Raw genomic sequence first — 20,512 nt, forward strand, 5'->3', positions numbered from 1 at the left:
AAAGGTGCATCAACAAAGTATTGAGCAAAGGCTGTAAAAACTTATATACATGTGATTTTTTTAATAAAGTTGCACAATAAAAAAATCCTTTAACATTGTCTTTATGAGCAATTGTGTTTAGAATTTTGAAACATAACATGTGGAACTAGTGAAGCGCTGTGAATACTTTCTGGATGCACTGTATAATTAGGCAACATGTTTATGATAATATCATAGGTTTTTGTGGGCGACAGTCAGAGTGAGTTAACCTGACTCTCGCCAGATCCTTGTAGTGGAGTGCGGAGCTCAGCCAACTACAAGGATCTGGCAAGAGTCAGGTTAAGAGTGAGCAACCTCAGATAAAGATTTTCTTAATTTCGCAATAAATAAAGCATACATCTTGATGGCCACATTCAGGATAAGAATGGAATTTCAGGTGTGAGTGTACACAAGTGTTGTTTTGTTCTGTATTTGTGCTCCCGAGTGTGTGAACACAGAAAGTTAGCGTTTGTGTTAAAGCAAATGAACGTGAGGATCTTCGACTAATCTATTGTTTCGGTAACACTTTAGTATGGGGAACACATATTCACCATTAATTAGTTGCTTATTAACATGCAAATTAGTAACATATTGGCTCTTAATTAGTCATTATTAAGTACTTATTAATGCCTTTTCTGCATGGCTTTATTATACAAGCAGTAAGCCATTAACTAAGAGTCTTCCCTCAATAACCTCAGAATTATTGCTTATTAGTAACCCTAACCCTTATATGTTCCCCTAGTGTCCAAATAACTCTAAATTAAGTCTTTGTTACTTTAATAAGCAACTAATTAATGGTGAATATGTTCCCCATACTAAAGTGTTACCGTTGTTTCTACTGAGTAGCTACACCAAACAAGCTGGGAATAAAAAAAACAAGTCTACACCGACATTTTTGCAAGACTGTGCCGACGTTTTACTAGTGTCTATTGCTGTACATGGCAACATGTTATCATCCAAACATGGCAGGAAGTCGTTCCTTTCAATGCTGATGAAAGGAATGCCATTAATTTGCCCTCGGCCCAATTTGCCGAAGGGGATGGGAGGCAGAGCTCAATGAGTGATCTGTTCATTCATGACAAATATTGCCCATAATTCTCAGTGTGTCATCACTTGTCATATTTGGTGGGTTCAAGCAGGAAAGGGCACTCACTTGACAGCATGTTCAGTACACCTTGATGATGTCAATGTGATGCAGGAGTCTGCTGATTAATGACCGTTCTTTTGTTCTATGCTTTTCTGCGTCAATGTGACATGCCAGCTCATTCCGCTAAACCGATTAGAAGTTATACAGTTTGGATTTTTTTTCCTCTCAAAAGTTTCTTCAAACTATCAATATGTGAGACTTAGCCTCGCTGAGTTTAAATAATTTGCTTTATAAGTGATTTTTTGGGGGGCTTTTTAATGTTTTTTTTGTTGTTGTTGTTTTTAATGGAGCCACAGCAGAAGGTCTGTCATTGATTGTGAAATAAGTGTGATGATAACCATAGAATCAGAAGTGGAACACAAAAAGGCGTTTGACTGCTTAGTACAATATGATAACAAATAAATTAAATTACCTAAATATATTGGACCATTATATATATATATATATATATATATATATATATATATATATATATATATATATATATATATATGTATATATATATATATATATATATATATAATGGTCCAATATATTTAGGTAATTTAATTTATTTGTTTTTGAATATTGGTCCATATATAAGGCGCACCGGATTATAAGGCGCACTGTCAGTTTTTGAGAAAATTGGAGGTTTTTAGGTGCTCCTTATAGTGCGGAAAATACGGTAGGCTTATTTTTTTCATTTTTTTCTTATTAATGCACACATGTTAAAAGTACAAGTTCAATGTTGATGAAGTGCATTTATTGGGAAAAAAAAGACTCAACATTATGATAAACATTATTATTTATTTTTTTTATTTCAACTATTTCCCCTAATTTTATCCGATTACTTGATTATTCAAATAAACTAATCAATCAATTACCTGATTTAGTCTTGTTCCCTCTCCATCACACCTCTGTCAAATTGTGAGTGGTTTTACTTTATTCTAGTTTTATTATTCAGTGGTTAGATTAGTTTTACACATTCATGATAGTTGGAAATGTTTATCTGTCACTGAAAACATTGCCTGTTAAGTTTGTATACATTATGCAACTGGTATTGTCAAAAACAGAGTAATTGTATTTAATTTGTTTTATTATACAGTGGTTGGATTATTTTTTACACATTTATGATGGTTGGAAATGTTTAAATGTTACTCAAAACATTGGCTGTCGAGTTTTTAGACCCTTTTCAACAGCTATTATAAGTATGAGAAAAGTTAACATTATTTTTGTTTTATCATGCAGCAGTTAACTAATGTTCATAACACATGTAGGACACATTATCTGATCGGGTAAATGTTTTTCAATGTCAGCTTGAGTCAAGGACAGATTATTCACTTTACATTATTATATATGTGGGAAAAGATTGTGAAATTAGAACTTGGAAGTCAACTTGTGATGGTTTAAGTGTTCCTATTATCATGTCCACTGACACATATTGCTGTTTAGAAAAAAATAATCTGAAGACGAACAAGGAGGATGTATGGTGCATGAAGGGAAGTAGTAAACTTTGACAGCAGAACATGGCCAGGGTTCACATCCCAGCCTTGATCCTTTCTGTGTGAAGTTTACATGTTCTCCGTCTCCATGTGGGATTTTTTTCTGGGTCGTCAGCATTTTTTCATTTTTTTCCACCCAAGGTCCACCCTCATGTAAACCAGGTGGACAGGTGATTATGTGTGAGTGTCTCAGTCCAGAATGTTTCCCCTTATCTGGCCAAGATGGAGACGCCCATTGGGATGTCAGCTCACTTGTTTTATTTGCGTCTTTTAGCGTTTTCTATTTTCAGCGTAGCAGTGTTTTTACAATGTTTTCAGGTTCCTTCGCTCTCGTGCTGAGCTGTTTTACAAGCCAGCGCTCCAGTCGGAGATCAGGTGTGACTGGCAATGAGGGAGTCGTCATTAGTTGGTTCTCTACATGTTTTTTTTCCAGTCACTGGATTTTTATGTGTAAACACAATGTCTTGTGCAGGCACTATCACTGCTATTAGTGAATTAGACATTTGTAATACAACACAAGATTTTTCGGTTAAAAAAATATTCAGAACATGCTAACATTTCTTGTATTCTGCAACATTTGTGGAAAATATGACCAAAATGTAATTTAACAAAATTTCTATTTCACATTAACATTCCACTTACAGTATGTACAGGAAGACATAAGGACATTTAACGTCCAATGGGATACATTGCAGCTTTTGGTGCTGCACGGCACTTTATATTAACATTAACATTATAAATATTCATGTCATGACCTACCCTACAGGTCATGCTTTGTTTGTTTATATTGTGGTTTTCCTGTGTTTGAGGTTATGTTTCTGTTTCAGCGCTCCCTTTAATGTTTATCTCTGGTTGCAAGGGGCGCTGATCAATCTCACCTGCCTCTGATTACTGATCAAGACACTCACCTTAGCTGCTTCTGATCGATAATCAGAGGGCTTAATAGGCCAGTGTTACTCTGCCTTCAGTGTGGGATTATTGTTGGCCTTTGGCGACAGTTTTGCTCGCGCTTCGTTACTACTTAGGTTCTTGTTCATGTCTCTATGCCAGACCTGGGCATTGTGCGGCCCGCGGGCCGCATCCGGCCCTTTGTACGTCCCTGTCCGGCCCGCGTGAGGCCAATTATAAATTACAAAATAAATTTTAAAAAGCATCTATTTCGAGTGTGCAATACAACGGTGCTGCTTTTGTTTTGAAAAGCGTTATTTGTATTACTTCCGTGTGGACGTATGCTCGTGCGCGCAGCGGCAATCTCAAATTACAAAATAAATTTAAAAAAACATCTTTGTCGTGCGTGCAATACAACTGTGCTGCTTTTATTTTGAAAAGTGTTATATGTGCGTATGTCCTGTGAGGGAAGGCGCACAGCGACAAGTGAAGCCCGGTTATCCCCGAAACGCTAAAAAGAGAAAAGTTGATGACGAATGGCGTGTTTTCAACAAGACAAGTAAAGGTAAAGCTGTGTGCTTATTTGTGGTACACACGTTGCTGTGTTTAAAGAATATAGTGTAACGACCTGCTGAAGTAGATGTTGTCTTCTTGAGTTGCGTAAATGAGGAGTGAGGAGACGTGCGTGTGGAAGGAACGAGATATGTTGAGCTGTGTTAGTATAGCTTGCTCAATAAAAGTTTAAAAAGAGTGTCAGACTTGATGTGCACTTCTTCTGGACGCTACAATTGGTGGCAGAAGTAAAACTTTGCGCATACTGCACTGTTTGTGTGCTACGTCATCGGGAGGTACGTGCCACGTGAGGAGCTCGCCGCAAAGAGAGAGAGAGAGAGAGAGAGAGAGAGAGAGAGAGAGAGAGAGAGAGAGAGAGAGAGAGAGAGAGAGAGAGAGAGAGAGAGAGAGAGAGAGAGAGAGAGAGCGTTTACAGGTGCAGCCACGCTGCTTGCCACGGGGGGAATTCCGCCCTCAATGAAGACTCCCAGGTTTGATGGCAAGGCGAACTGGGAGGCATTTCATCCCACTTCTGACATCAATTGTAGCGTCCAGAAGAAGTGCACACCAAGTCTGATGCACTTTTTAAACTTTTATTGAGCATGCTATACTAACACAGCTCAACTTATCTCGTTCTTTCCAAAAGGAAAACCAATCCTCACTCCTCATTTCCGCAACAGCAACGCTTCCTCCTTCTTCGCCAATCACCTTACAGGCGTGCTACGTTCACAACGTTTTCTTATCTGGTTAAATAAAGGTTTTACAACAAAGAGGATGCAGGATAAAGTGACAGAAATTGAAATTTTTGTATTGTAATATACATCAGGAAGTGTTGTGTAAGAAAGTGTTAAAAATAAAACCATCAAAAGCCATCTGCTTTTGTATAAAGATAAGTTAGGTTAAATGAAAATATTATTATTATTATTATCTATCTTACGGTACATCAAAAATAATTTGAGCAAAATTTAATTGAAATATTGTCAGTGTGGCCCTCCAGCAGTGCTCGGGTTGCTCATGCGGCCCCCGGTAAAAATTAATTGCCCACCCCTGCTCTATGCTATGCTAAGTTTGCCTTCAGCTTCACATGCGCTTTCCCAACTACACAACCCCGTTTTGTAATTTGCCTGGATATTGGAATTAAAGAGTCATCTTACCTGCACACGGCTTGCTGTCCTCCGCACTTTGGGATCACGACCCCGAGAGGGACAAGCGGTAGAAAATTGATGGATGGACGGATGGAAACCATTACCATGCCAGTTCACAACAATTCTTATCATATCTGTGTATGTTAGGAATAAGGCTGCAGCTAACGATTATTTTTCTATCGATTAATCTATAGATTATTTTTTCGATTAATCGGTTAATCTATAGATTATTTTTTCGATTAATCTATAGATTATTTTTTCCTTTTGCCGATCATTTTTTTATTCAAAATGAAGATGAAAAAATAAATGTAGGCCCGTTTTTTCAAAAGGCATGGCTTTTATTTACAAAAAAAAAGAAGTATGGCCACTCAGTCAACATTGACAACAACATGACTAAATATTCTGTAACAATGTAAACATTTAAAACTTTTAACATTTAACAAAATTAAAAGTAGCTTATTTGCTTTTTAATGTGCAAATATAAAAGTCAACATCCAGTGCAAATCTTAATATTCTGCAATAGTATAAGCATTTCAAAAGTAAAAGTATTGCTTATTTTGCTTTAAAATGTGCAAAAATAAAGATAAACATCCAATACAAAAAAGTGCAAAACGAAATATTCTGTAACAACAGTGTAAACATTTCAACAAAAGTGAAAGTATTGCTTATTTGCTAAAATGTGCAAAAATAAAGATAAACATCCAATACAAAAAAGTGCCAATCTAAATATTCTGGAGTACTGTAAACATTAAATATTGCTTTTAAAATGTGCAAAATAAACATCCAGTCCAACACAGTACACAATAACCAATTCTACTCATTCCAGTGAGTGTCTAACAGTTGTAATGAAGAAAGGTTAGCATGTGTACATGTTTGGTTCTTTTCTTGTTTATAATATTCCCAGCAGCTGAAAATAGGCGCTCAGAAGGGGTCGATGTGGCTGGAACTGAGAGCTAATTAGCCTTCACCTCAAGCCAGGATTTCGAGCGAGCTGAGCTGCAGTTTAAGTTTCTAGAAGGTCAACGGGCTCATAGTGATGTTAGTAGTAGTTGACTGGGAGGTGTTTATTATCATTTGGGGAGAGTCTGCTGCCTGATGCTCACCTGCTAAACACCTATCTGCTAGACGCTGAAGCGCTGACTACATGCGCTCTGAATACGCACTGCTGATTGGCTGATAATGCTTCGTGTGTACCAATCAGATGGTTGTGTGGGTGGGACAATGCTGCGTGTGTACCAATCAGATGGTTGTGTGGGTGGGACAATGCTGCGTGTGTACCAATCAGATGGTTGTGTGGGTGGGACAATGCTGCGTGCTGAGACAGAGGCAGACGGAGCAAAGCAGCTTGTTAAGACTTTAGCTTAGAAACTCGTTCGGTACACCCCCGTACCGAACCGAAAGCCCCGTACCGAAACGGTTCAATACAAAACACGTACCGTTACACCCCTAGCAGATACAAATGGCACATTCATGTTTTTGTGTAATGATGACAACGTATGCTCGCGCGGACGATTGACTAGTTGATGGTTTTCTTTTCAAATGTTCGTTCATAGCCGTTGTGCTGCTATGATAGGCCATTTCCGCTCGACACAGTGTGCATACAACAACATTATTAGGCCGTTTATTGAAGTACTCCCACACTTTTGGCATGCTTTTCCCCCCTCGCTCGCACCGCTCGCATCGTCTTCTTTGATCGTCTGCTTTGCGCTTCGCCATGACGGTAGTGTGACGTCATTATGCGACGCGCCGACGCACAAAAACGGCGTCGACGTATTTACGTAACCGATGACGTCGACTACGTCGACGCGTCGTTTCAGCCTTAGTTAGGAATGGGTATTTCTACCTGATACGATATTTACCAATATGCCTATTCACAAGCAAAAATGCAATACATTTAAGATACCTCATCATTTATTGGTGATTCGATTAGATAGATACTATTTATTTTAACTGCACATGCTCCTACACCTAAACCTTGGATGGTTTAGGTGTAGGAGCATGTGCAGTTAAAATAAATGGCATCACAGGTGTTTATATGGTCAGTGATCAGGTCAATGCAAATATCAAATAAATAAATAGACATACATTCAAGTAAAACATTTAAGAAATATTAAGTATAAAATTCTGACAATATTATGCATTTGTGTCAAAATATTGGGGTCTTTTTTTGGTTGATTTAAATTATTGAGTAATTAATGGTTAATGATTAATGTTAATTCATCTAAATTTAATTCTAATCCAAATAATCAAAACAATCACTTGACAAAACTAGATGATTTGCAAAGATTGCTGTAATTCATTTTCTTAATGAAACACGTTTTTGAGGCAACGGCTTGCAAGAATGCTACTAGTACACCCAAAACAACAGAAGTACAAGTTAAGAGTTAAGCAATGCTTCTGTAGCAACTTTGATTAATTAGGATTAATCTAAATTCAAGAGTGTGATTAATCTGATTAAAGAATGTAATTGTTTGACAGCTCTCATTTTAGGCATTATATTATTAACTAGAACATCAGCCAGTAGGGTGCAGCAGACATTCGCCAAAGTAGAAAGACGACAGTAGTACGTGCATGTCAACACAAAGAATTCCTGGAAAATAACAGTTTACAAAATTGTTATTCTCATGTATGAATATAAAAAATGACATTCTCACGCTCTGCCAAGTTTCAAGGGGGGTTATGAAACTGCAGCCATCCCCAAAAGGCGATGCATGGGCCAAATCTATCCTGCGAGGTCCATATGTCTGGCTCGCACTGACTTTATTTATTCAATTATTTTTTGTAAATGCTTGTGTGAAAACTACCTGGGGATTGCCATTTATCCACAAATCAGATGTATGCTTTTTTTTGTACTAAATACACAAACCAACCAGTTCAAATGGCTTAAAACGATACCTCTACATACTTGTACATGGATACATTACATTGCATTTGCTGGGACTGTGTGTGATTGACTGGCATCCAGCAGTCTATAGGATGTTTTATATCCTAGAAGTTAGCTGGGATAGGCTCCAGCTTCCACGATAAACAATAGAGAACACCGTGCTTGACTTTCCGTACTTAAACGTTGTCCTTTGGCTCTTCCTCTCCAAGCGGAGATGTAACAAATGTGATCTTGTGACATCTTGTCCTGATGAGAGAGCACATCACTGGTCCAACTGAATAGAATCCAAACACACTTCCCAGCTGTTGAGTTTGATTTATTGTGCTCGTACAGAACCCGTTGTCGGAAATTTGTCCACGTCACACCAACAAACTGTCACGCTCTTCTGTGTTAACAGCACCTGACTGCAGGTAAACAGTCGCGGTCACATGTCAGAACCTTCAAGAGCCTCTCAAGCCCGATCCTGCCACCCTTCACATCTCAACACTCGCCCCCCCTTTCTCCCTCCAAACTACGCCGCCTGATTATCAGCCTTCACCTCAAACATAGTCTATCTGTTCAGCGGGGGGGATTAAGTGCAAATACATGACATTTTCAGCCATTCCAAGGATCTGAGTCAGCGCATAAACAACTCCTACGCTATGTCAAGGAAATATTTATCTTTGCTCATACAACTTCTTGAGATAGTGTCAACACCACTGAGAGACACAATTACACTCGTGGATGGGGGCACTACAGTAGGGGCCCCTACTGGATGCACATGGGTCATGCGAGGGAAAGAAATTCTACTGAGATGATGAATGATCCAATACATCTAATGCATATCACACTAAAAAAACAGTATGTGTAAAAGCTGTTTTTTGTAATTTTATCCATTATTCACAAAAATTAGGAACACAATGCCGATAATTTTTTTAATCCAGATCGGCACCAACCTCATGTGTCATTTAATAATAATAATAATAACCACAAGGCCTGCTCAGTGGCCTTGTGGTTAGTGTCTGCTCTGAAATCGGTAGGTTGTGAGTTCAAACCCCGGCCGAGTCATACCACAGACTATAAAATTGGGATCCATTACCTCCCTGCTTTTCACTCAGCATCAAGGGTTGGAATTGGGGGTTAAATCACCAAAATGATTCCCGGGCGTGGCCACCGCTGCTGCTCACTGCTCCCTTCACCTCCCAGGGGGTGGAACAAGGGGATGGGTCAAATGCAGAGGGTAATTTCACCACACCTTGTGTGTGTGTGACTATCAGTGGTACTTTAACTTTAACTTTAATAATACATGTTATTCTCAAAGAGCTTACAGAGATCAAAGGCACTAACTTCTAAATGAAAAGTACCGTACTTCCTAGGCTATATTAAGCCACACCCACCACATTTTAGAAGAAATAAATATTTTTTCATGTATAGGTTGTATTCAGTCATGTGGCTTTAGAGCGGAAGTAAACAAAGTGGTGGGCCACCAAACCAACATGGCTACTGTGCCTCAAACAGTGTGTGAACTATCTGAGCACGCAAGGGGCCTGGATCTTACAACTGAAAGCAGATACGAGCAAAAAATGCAGACCATGTGATGGAATTCATCCCTATACGTATTCAAAAAAGATTTGTCCAGTGATCTCAAGGATTATCTGTCGGCCGCTTTCCCAGACATGTCGAACTATCTGGTGCTTCAGATGTCAGTCTTCACGACAAAACTGATGAACACTTGGAAAAGCATGGAGTTCGACAAGTTCTTTGTGTGTGGCTAAGTCAAGGAAATTAGTATCAAGACATTCCCGGATAAATATGCATCGCTTTTGCTCGGGTAAGTTTGCCTCGCGTCTACAGCCATGTTTGTTGCCTTATTGTTGTTGCACACGCCGTTACGAGTAGCTTGTTTTTCCCCATCTTTATCAAAATATAACTATAGATCTCAACATTGTGTATGTCCAGAAAGCTTAATTTATTATTGCTGCATTTGGTCAAAACTTACCTCATTTAGGTGTTGCTTACACTTGATTAATTTTATTTAGACTCACTGAGTTGGTGGTTTACGAAACATTCGTAGCGAAAATGCGCGTTTTAAGAACGCCATCAAGATAATACTTAAATGGGAGATACTAAATGTTAAAAGTATATCAAACAAACTTGTGTGGTCTTCAACTCTGCTTGCTCACTTGGACTGGAGTGCGTGCCAGAGATTACCTCTCAAGGAACTGTGAGGAAACACATCTTTTACACGATTTGAACGGTTCTAACAGCCTAAAACAACACAAGTATAGGGCAATGTTCACAGAGAAAGGCAAAATGGCAGACAGAACGCTATGGCGACATGAGCTGAACGTGACATCAGGTGAATACGACCTATTAGCCGCACCGGAACGATAAGCCGCAGATGTATACCAGTATGAAAAATATTGGAAACTTTTATTTACATACCTTAATTGTTTCCAAACAGTCCGTGTTACACAATAGTAAAACAGCTGATCAAACAAAATGTACAAATGTGTGTGAAAACACTCCTACAGACATCACACATGGGATGGCTTAGTAAGTATGAATTGTTTTAGATTTATTGTAAAACTTACAATCGTTACTTGGAGTAACTGAATGGAGAATCCTTTCAACAGAAACACTATAGTCGAGTCGTCGAATAAACAGGACATACTTCTGGTTTAAGGCACGAAACAGGAATTATATTTTTAACCCTCAAGTGAGCAAACTTGTCCAAAAGATGGCGCCATAGAACAAACAATAACACACAATACCACACTGACAGTGTTTCTGTCGATGTTGAAAACTCTTTGTTGAATACAAAACATTATGGTTGTTGGGGAAGAAAAAAACATAAATTAGCCGCACAGTTTTATAAGCCGCAGTGTCCAAAGCGTAGGAAAAAAATAGCGGCTAATGGTCCCAAAAAGTACAATAGATAAAAGTATTTTACATTTTTTAAAGGCAATGCCCCACCCATCCCTGCAGTTCCCATACTATTTTTTTTAATGCATCATTACTCCACTTCTTAGCATCTCATACTTAACCAGTCTGCCAGAGAATAAGAAGACGTAGCAGGATTTTGGGGTGAAACAGTAAAAGTGTTTGTGTGTTTTTGGTATGGAGCCATTGGTCAGGTATAGTACTGAATTCCCACGCTGTGCGCATATAAAGTGAAAGACAGGAAATGTTTCTAGCATCATGCATTTACTCTGTATTTACCTTTATAACTACAATAGAGCACAGACCAACCCCAAAAGTGAATTGCTAAAAAAAAATTGTTGGGGTGTATTTGTGTGGGTTTCTTAGTTAATGGCTACTTTCTGGTTCATGAAGGGTAACAGACGTGACGTTGTGATTCTGAGAGGTGCATTTGATGCCGTAGTGAATCAAACTGTAGTAACTGTATTAGCACATTCATTTGGAATCCTGCTTATCAATGTACTGTTTTAGTTTGATTATGTTCTGTGAAAAAGTTCATCAAAACGACACAGCACAGTACAGTACAGTAAAATAGCAGTAGCAGTATTTGTTGCAAAGATAATACAAAACAAATATCTTCATCTGAAAAATACATTTTTAAAAGAAAAAAACAATATGTCAAAATAAAATAAAACCTTTGAAAAAATGTAATAGTGATGAAGATAATATTTGTGCTAACATTTTTTCTTTTTTCTCTCTACTGGAACCACAACACTATCTCCAGGCTCAGGCCATGCCAGAAGATGCAATGAAACACAGAAGACCTTCTGTGTGAATGGTGGCGACTGTTTCTTCATACGTGGTATAAACCGGCTTTCCTGCAAGTAAGTTTATCTATTTTTGTTGGCCTTAAAAAAAAATAAAAAAAATGTGTATATATATATATATATATATATATATATATATATATATATATATATATATATATATATATATATATATATATATATAAATCTTTGACATTTTTCCAATTGTTTTCTTCTCCACCAGTTGAAATGAAATCCCTCAGCATGTCACGTATCGGTTTTATCCTTTTGTGTTGCTTTGAGAGCACTTGATTCCTGTTGTTCTTTCTTTCAGCAGCAGAAAGTCATCAAAGGAAAATGCTGCCTAACTGCCCACCTGTTGTGTATTCCAGTGCTCATAATGGAGCGAGGCGTTGGTGTTCTCATCCTTTTAAGTCCCGTTTAGTGTACAACTGGAGGGCCGCACATTAAAAGCCCTTTCAAAATGTCATGAGTCACCGCTTCAGTAGGGAACAAATATTTATGCCTATTAGGGGCCCCCAATGAGGTAAATAGAGCCTTTGCTTACATTGAAGGTCCTTGGCAAAGGGGATCGTGACCTGCACGCTTAAGTGGGAAGGACCCAGTTGACATTATCATAAAAACAACTTGTTTTTTATTTAGCATACGGTCATACCGATCCTGGCCTTTCAGTTGGCCGATAAGGATTGATGCGTTGGAGAGCAATCTTATTTTCCTCTCCTGGCGGAATGTTTGCAGAACATTTGGTGCAAATAGCAATAGTGAAATGTATTCCTCTTTAACAGTGAAGAAGGCATTGTTTGCAATATGCTAAGAGACAGAACAGGAAAGAAGCGCTTAATTTACTCACCCTAACCCACCTGCAGCACAATATGGGTAATATCAGCTTTTTTTAATGTTATCGGATTTATCGGTGTGATGTCCTGATATCGGCATGATAATAACCTGTATGATATTTATCATGTACCCCTACTAATAACCCAGAGCTTTTGAACATGTATGCAGTCGTGGTCAAAAGTTTACATACACTTGTAAAGAACATATTGTCATGACTTTTTTGAGTTTCCAATCATTTCTACAACTCCTATTTTTTTGTGATAGAGTGATTGGAGCACATACTTGTTGGTCACAAAAAACATTCATGAAGTTTGGTTATTTTATGAATTTATTATGGGTCTACTGAAAATGTGACCAAATCTGCTGGGTTAAAAGTATACATACAGCAATGTTAATATTTGGTTACATGTCCCTTGGCAAGTTTCACTGCAATAAGGCGCTTTTGGTAGCCATCCACAAGCTGCTGGCAAGCTTCTGGTTGAATTTTTGACCATTCGTCTTGACAAATTGGTGCAGTTCAGCTAAATGTGTTGGTTTTCTGACATGGACTTGTTTCTTCAGCATTGTCCACACGTTTAAGTCTGAATTTTGGGAAGGCCATTCTAAAACCTTAATTCTAGCCTGATTTAGCCATTCTTTTACCACTTTTGACGTGTGTTTGGTGTCATTATCCTTTTGGAACACCCAACTGCGCCCAAGATCCAACCTCCGATGATGATTTTAGGTTGTCCTGAAGAATTTGGAGGTAATATTTTTCATTTACACCAGTTCCATTGGGAGCAAAACAGGCCCATAGGATAATACTACCACCACCATGCTTGGCGGTAGGAATGGTGTTCCTGGGATTAAAAGCCTCACCTTTTCTCCTCCAAACATATTGCTGGGTATTGTGGCCAAACAGCTCAATTTTTGTTTCATCTGACATCACATGGACCTTCTGGAGGAAAGTTCTGTGGTCAGAACTTTCCATGACATGACATGCCATGACATTATGTTCTTTACAAGTGGATGTAAACTTTTGACCACGACTATATATTGTATTGGCTTTGAAAGTGAAATCTATGAAATTGGCTCCCGCATCCTTTGATTTTTCAGTGTGTGGCTCTTTGCAAAAAAGCCCCAAAAATAAATAAAGTACCCGCTAGAATTAATCCTTTAATGTGTGCTGGGATGTTGGGTTCAAGTTGAGTATGACTTTGACTGTAAACAATGTGGTCAAATTTAATATTGTCCAGCTGTGGTTATGCTTCCGCCGTTCCACTCTTAATTCGGAATCCAAAGTAGCACTACTAATAATCTCTCCCAGCTCATAAAACGTCATTCTGGGAGTAAAGGAGCATGTGCCACTATATCACAACTACTTACTGTAGGCCTGTGGGTAGGCAAAGCTTCAGTTGTCCCCCTTCAACCCCAACCCAACCCGATGCATGGACGAGCGAGCAATGCGGATATGCCTGCAACAGCCGTTCAATACGCTATGTACAAATTGGAGGCAGCAATAACTCAATTGCTGTAGCTAATTCACTCACAGCCCCAGGGCATGGCTCCAGAAGAGTTGGATAATGCAGTGAAGGCCCGCGGGGGATTTGTTGCCCCCACAGCCATCTCATTCAATATAGGCCCGGCATCAGCGGGTATTACTCAGCGGCTAAACAAGTGGTGCAGACAGCTCGCCCCTGTGTTTATCCCCGACTCATTCACTCTCAGTTTTGGAAGCGGTGCAGAGGTTAAGACGTGATCCACGAGCAAGCATCGTTTTGCTCGTTTTCACCTGAGTGATGAATTCCAAATTTGTCTTTAGCTTTGTTGTGTACAAGACACTTTATTAGGTACTCTTGCAAGGGACCTATTTGCGCGTATCTATTCGTACAATACTGTATTGCAGGGCATAATCAACTGGCGGCCCGTGGCCCAAATCCTAGTTCAGTTCAAAAACTTGGGAGACAACCATTTTTGCAGGGAATTCCAAAAATGTCTAGAGTGCTCCTGTTGTATAGAAGAACTTGGACCACTGTTAACCCAATTGCAGATTCTTGCATTGACATTTTAACCTTGCTTGCAAACAAGAAACACGGGGTCCAATCTTGTTATTTACATAACAGAGGCGTTCCTCAAGGTGTAAGTCCTTTAAGTCCTTTATTTTTTTAGCAATTATATTTTTTTTCATATTGTAAATTATGTAAATAAGGTGTTGTTGTAGCTTGCTTCAACTTGACTAGTTATACTAGTAGTGTTACTTAAGATTTCATTTTAGTTCCTATATTTTTCATCATTTGGGCTGTTCAACTGGTGGCTCATGAGTCCAGTTCAAAAAACCTGTGAGAGGCTCACATTTTTGCAGCAGATTCTTAAAAACTCTTAGAGACTTAGACTTAGACTTACTTTATTATCATTCAAATTTGAACTTTACAGTACAGATAAGAACAACATTTTGTTGCATTTGCTCATGGTAGTGCAGGATGAAAGAGCAATAAGGTGCAGAGTGTTTGCATTTACAAAATAAGGTGCAGATATAAATAGATAGAGTACTGTACAGATAAATAAATTGCACTTTTGCATATGCATCCACGTTTACAGATGTATGTTATATTGTTTTTATAGTCCAGCGAGTTCATCTGTTTTTGGGGGGAATTAAGGGGATTATTATGATGCGTTCAAGAGTCTTATGGCCTGACGGAAGACGCTGTTACAAAACCTGGAGGTACTAGAGTGCTGTTATAGAGATGTCCTTTGACCAGGTTTTTTTTGCAGAAGGTCCTTAAAAACAGCAGAACACTCCTGTGACAAAAATAATAGACCAAACTCAAATGTCTACTGCAGAGGACGCTGGTTCTCCGGAATATACGAAATAAGACTAGTAGGGAAAGAAGAAGAACGGCCCCCCCGGTCTTTAGCTTTCTGGAAATGTGGCCCAAAAAACAATTTAGTTAAATAGCCCAACTGTATTGACTCCCCTTCGAAACAAGTTGTCTTCTTATGTGCAGATTCTAGAGATTTGCGCATGCAAACCAGCAAGTCAGACTATTTTCTTTTCTTTCAGAGCTTTTCTACCTCTCACTCACACACAGGAATCATTGACCTGCTGGGAAAAAGTGCCTCAAAGGCTATCGAGTAAGATTCTAGTTTTAAGATATTTGGAATTTATGTAGCATAGTCATTAACTCTTTGAGCAGCTAAGAATTTAAGAATTTTTTTTTGTTGACTTTAAAAATACTTGTTTAAAAATGGATCTTAAAAAAACTTATATTCTTATATTTGTACTAATACAGTACAGTACAGTATGTAATAATGCATCACAATAATTAGGATCCATTATATAGCAATATTATATTGGTTAAAACAATATCATTATTGATACAGTAGATATTGTTGCCGCCAGCGACAAAAAAAGCCTTTGGGTATCTGCTTACCAGCCACAATATTAGGCACACACGACCTGGTAGGTTACAATACAAAAGAGACTCCCTCTTGGTAATATGATAACATATAATAATTCTAGTGCTGGGTAGAAATAAAAATTATACAGTGCAGGTGTACAATACCACAATCCACATTGAATAAAGATGGTAAAAACATAGTATACCCCTAGTGTGTGTGTGACAATCATTGGTACTTTAACTTTAACTTTATAGTGTATAGTACTGTAGTTATTGCACTGGTTGTTATTGGATTGTGGTTGGCTTGTGTTTACACTGTGACATTTGATCTTGTTTCCAAATCCATTAGCTGTAACCTGTTAGTTGTGTTTATTTGGAAACATAGGGCCTCTTTCAACACACAGATGTGTTTATTTTAGTCCAAAGAGAAGCATATGACAAAGACAATGTGTTACTATAAAAGTGTGATAATATTATACACAGCTGCACCACTGATTTTTATCCAATTATGTCGTTCTAGTTGACTTGTGTCATTTGCAGGCCAAGTTTCCGTCATCTCATCAGTCCGGGTGAATAATTAGATTAATCAGCGGTAACGCTCCCCCCGGGAGGCATCGTGTGAAACCAGTAAATCGGCCGCCAGTGACCTTTTTGTCGGACTGGCAGACTCGTTGTGTATCCTAGTGGAATGTCGGTGCTCCTAAAAGAGCAACCGTTCATCCTAACGGCACTTTAATGAGGAAATATGGTTCTGTGGTCCAAACATACAGACGTAATAGTCCTGATGAAGGCTTGAGTTATGATAACGTGCTTCCTAATGTCACAAAACTGCATTTATAATGTATGCGAAGAAAGATATTTCCTTTTTCTTGAAATAGTTTGCCTTGGAATGGCAGCTTTATAGGATTTATCCTACAACACTTTTTTAAGGGGAGTAAAATACATTATTACCAAACATTATCTTGATGTATTTATCACCTTCAAAACGTTGGGTCGTCCACTTCCAGGGAATGTTTGCTCCTTATGTATCTTAATATGAAAAACCTTGATAGAGTTATCATAACTTTGGCTAAGCCGGTCATGTTTTCAATGAAATGTTTTTTTCCATTTATAAGATGTTCCCCCAGGATTATTCTGTTCTTTTTAAATTAGAATGCATGCTTTTATTCAATTATTTTTGTTGTTAACACCGGAAGAAGCAGTGTTGTTTAAATTGAACATGGAAGAAAAAAAAAATCCCCATTTAACGTCTCGTATTGCTGTCAAATCGCATCACATCAGGTCGTAATTTGTTGTGCTGATGTCGCTGTAAAGGAGTTCAAGTTTCTACCACAATTCTTTCTGTGTCCAAGGGAACACAATGTCAATAGCACACATTGTTCTCTCATTGATTTCTCAGATGACAAATTTGTTTCAACGTTTGGCAGTAATTTCTTCTTTTTTTTCTTTCTGCTGTCACATGAGCTTTTTATTTGTTTATTGTAACAAATCACATATTTTTCTTGCAGCAGCTGCATTTTATGTTTTTTTCTTCACAGTTTTGTTTTATATGTATGTATGTATATGTATGTACCGTCACACTAAAACAGTTGACTTTAGTAAATATTCTCATGACATATTTTTTTATGAATTTTTTTACCGCAGCTGGAAAATTTAACAGGTTTATTTATGTGATTAATTACAAAAAAAGTATTGCATTAATCGTTTATTAACGCAGGTTAATCATTTTGGATAATACGGTTATCAAGTAATATTAGATATATAGCCAATAAATTACATATATTTACAGTCGGGAAGGGATTCATTCCTGGGTGGATCTCGTGTGAGAGGAAGAGGGGGGTTTAGTCATTCTTGCAATGCAGTCTGCGGAAAATTACAATGTGGTCGAATTTGGAATTGCCACAAAACACATTTTAAGATATTCAACACTCTACTACCCTCTGGTGGATAAAGTGGATAGTACACGCCCCAAATTCGTCACATTTAAAGTGTCAGGTAAACCGCGACAAATAGACAGTGATGGGCAAGCTACTTGGAAAATGTAGTAAGCTAAACTACAAGTTACTCTCGCCTAAATGTAGCTAAGCTAGAGGGGAAGCTATCGCGGTAGAATTGTAGCAAGCTACACTACAAGCTACACGGCAAAAGTAGCTTGCTACATCAAAGCTACATTTAACGGCATTTATATCTTTGGGCCCACATGTATAATATCAATGGTAATGTGACTGAGAGTGTACAAAAGGACCCAATAAGGGTCCATTACTATTAACTATCTGTCATTTAGCTGGAGACACTCTACAACTACCTCCAGGGGTGTCCACACCCCACTGTATGTACTTATTTAGTTTGCCTTTTCTTTGGCCCACCTCTATAATGTTATTCATTGTGTCTGCCTACAGTAAAAAATAAAAAAAAACAGCATCTATCTATATCTTGACAAAAAAGTACAATGACTTGAGTGTTGTTTAGGAACAGTTGGTAATGGTTATGTGCAGTAAAACTTTTCATGAACTCAACTCATCTTAATGTTCCTTTAGTGTTCCTAAATTTGTGTTGGACTTCTTTGATGAAGAGAACAGTTATGATTTTGGTGTACAGAGTAAACAACTAAAAACTAAGGTTATTCTCTAAACACATGCATTAGTCTAAATATGGCCAAGGACACGCATTATTGTGGGTTTCCTTCACTTCATCTTCATTTCTAAAGGAAAAATCTAATCTGCGGGAGAAAATCCCTCTGCCATTTTCAACTATTTTATTTTTATTTTGAGTGGTCAGCTTGAAGCGTCCCTCTGTCTCTGACTCCCACGCCGTTATGTGACATGATTGCGTGTCTGTTATGATTTTGCTTCCTGGTTTTGATGACCCGCCTTATCTTGCCCCTGATTGGCCAGTCCGTAATGTCTTGCCATAACCTTGGCCACTTGTGACTATCATACGAACACCAACCAATCATTATGGATTATGGATCTCCATATGTATGGATGTTCTCATTCATCCACGTCAATGTATTTTCTCCATATTTTAGGGGGGGGGGGGGGGCTGGATTCACAGTCCAATTTCTCTCTTTGTAGCTTTGATGTAAGCTACCTCACTACATGGGTCTAAAAGTAGCTAAGCTACAGGAAAAGCTACTCGTTGAAAAAGTAGCTAAGCTACCACCAAGCTACTGGAAAATGTAGTTAAGCTACATGTAATGGTAAATGGGTTATACTTGTATAGCGCTTTTCTACCTTCAAGGTACTCAAAGCGCTTTGACAGTATTTCCACATTCACCCATTCACACACACACATTCACACACTGATGGCAGGAGCTGCCATGCAAGGCCCTAACCACGACCCATCAGGAGCAAGGGTGAAGTGTCTTGCTCAAGGACACAACGGACGTGACTAGGTTGGTAGAAGCTGGGGATTGAACCAGGAACCCTCAGGTTGCTGGCACGGCCACTCTCCCAACTGCGCCACGCCGTCCCCGGTATAGCTTGTTACTGCCCATCACTGCGAATGGGGCCCTCTGAATTCCCTTCCTACTGTAGTTAAACACTTTAAAAAAAAGTTTGTGTACGACATTCTGACAAGTGCAATGCTGTAAAGTGAATTCAAAATATGCAAGCAAATCCTTTTCTGTGATCAGGATGAGTCACAATTCATGTGTGATTAATTTGTGACAACACAAATTTTTACATATGCAAACATCTAAAGTTATTTATACACACATTTGTGTGGTTTTTAACTTACAAAGTACACATGGTCATCCCACACCTTGAACCAGGAGAGCAGTGCTAGGCAATGAGCTAAACTTGCTGTCCAGCCCAGCTCTTAAGTTGTCAACGAGCTGGCATACATTACACGGTTGGTAGAGCGGCCGTGCCAGCGACTTGAGGGTTCCAGGTTCGATCCCCGCTTCTGCCATCCAATTCACTGCCGTTGTGTCCTTGGGTAAGACTCTTCACCCACCTGCTCCCAGTGCCATCCACACTGGTGTAAATGTAGCTTAGATAATGGGTTTCACTATGTAAAGCGCTTTGAGTCACTAGAGAAAAGCGCTATATAAATATAATTCACTTCACACACACACACACACACACTGAAGTCAACCTTTTGTGTTTCCAGTAAGTATCTCCCCTGTGTTCTGACTGTGTACTGCAGTAACTGATGTAATGTTTGCATTTAGGAATCTCCCGCATTTCCCAACCATGTGTTTGTTTCCTGTTCGTAACGATGGTGTGCTCCTTCCCAGATGTCGGGATGGATACTTTGGCCCGCGATGCGCAAACACTGAACCTCTGCGGTTGCACATGCCCAATCCTTCCAAAAGTATGTTGACTTGATATGAGCAGCTGAGAACAGAGACACAGTTGTCACTGGATTACCTCTGTGGACTCCCGCCGAAAAACACCCTCTCGAAAAAACACTTGGTGCTCTTCCTCTGTCTCCTCCTCTTCCTCCCCCCCA

General features: G+C 38.8%; 1 protein-coding gene across 3 annotated transcripts in view; it reads left to right on the forward strand.

Annotated features, from left to right (window-relative positions):
• nrg2a (neuregulin 2a) overlaps positions 1-20,512 on the forward strand; it is a 236,785-nt gene that overhangs the window by 185,134 nt on the left and 31,139 nt on the right. For 2 of the 3 annotated variants that reach the window (XM_062048626.1, XM_062048628.1), the window contains exon 5: positions 11,801-11,900. In XM_062048626.1, the coding sequence (XP_061904610.1) occupies positions 11,801-11,900 (100 nt within the window). Of the gene's footprint in view, positions 1-11,800; positions 11,901-20,297; positions 20,375-20,512 lie in introns of all 3 variants that reach the window. The other variant, XM_062048627.1, reaches the window with a different exon arrangement.

The sequence above is a fragment of the Entelurus aequoreus genome, linkage group LG05 (genome assembly GCF_033978785.1).
Source record: "Entelurus aequoreus isolate RoL-2023_Sb linkage group LG05, RoL_Eaeq_v1.1, whole genome shotgun sequence".
Taxonomy (NCBI): Eukaryota; Metazoa; Chordata; class Actinopteri; order Syngnathiformes; family Syngnathidae; genus Entelurus; species Entelurus aequoreus.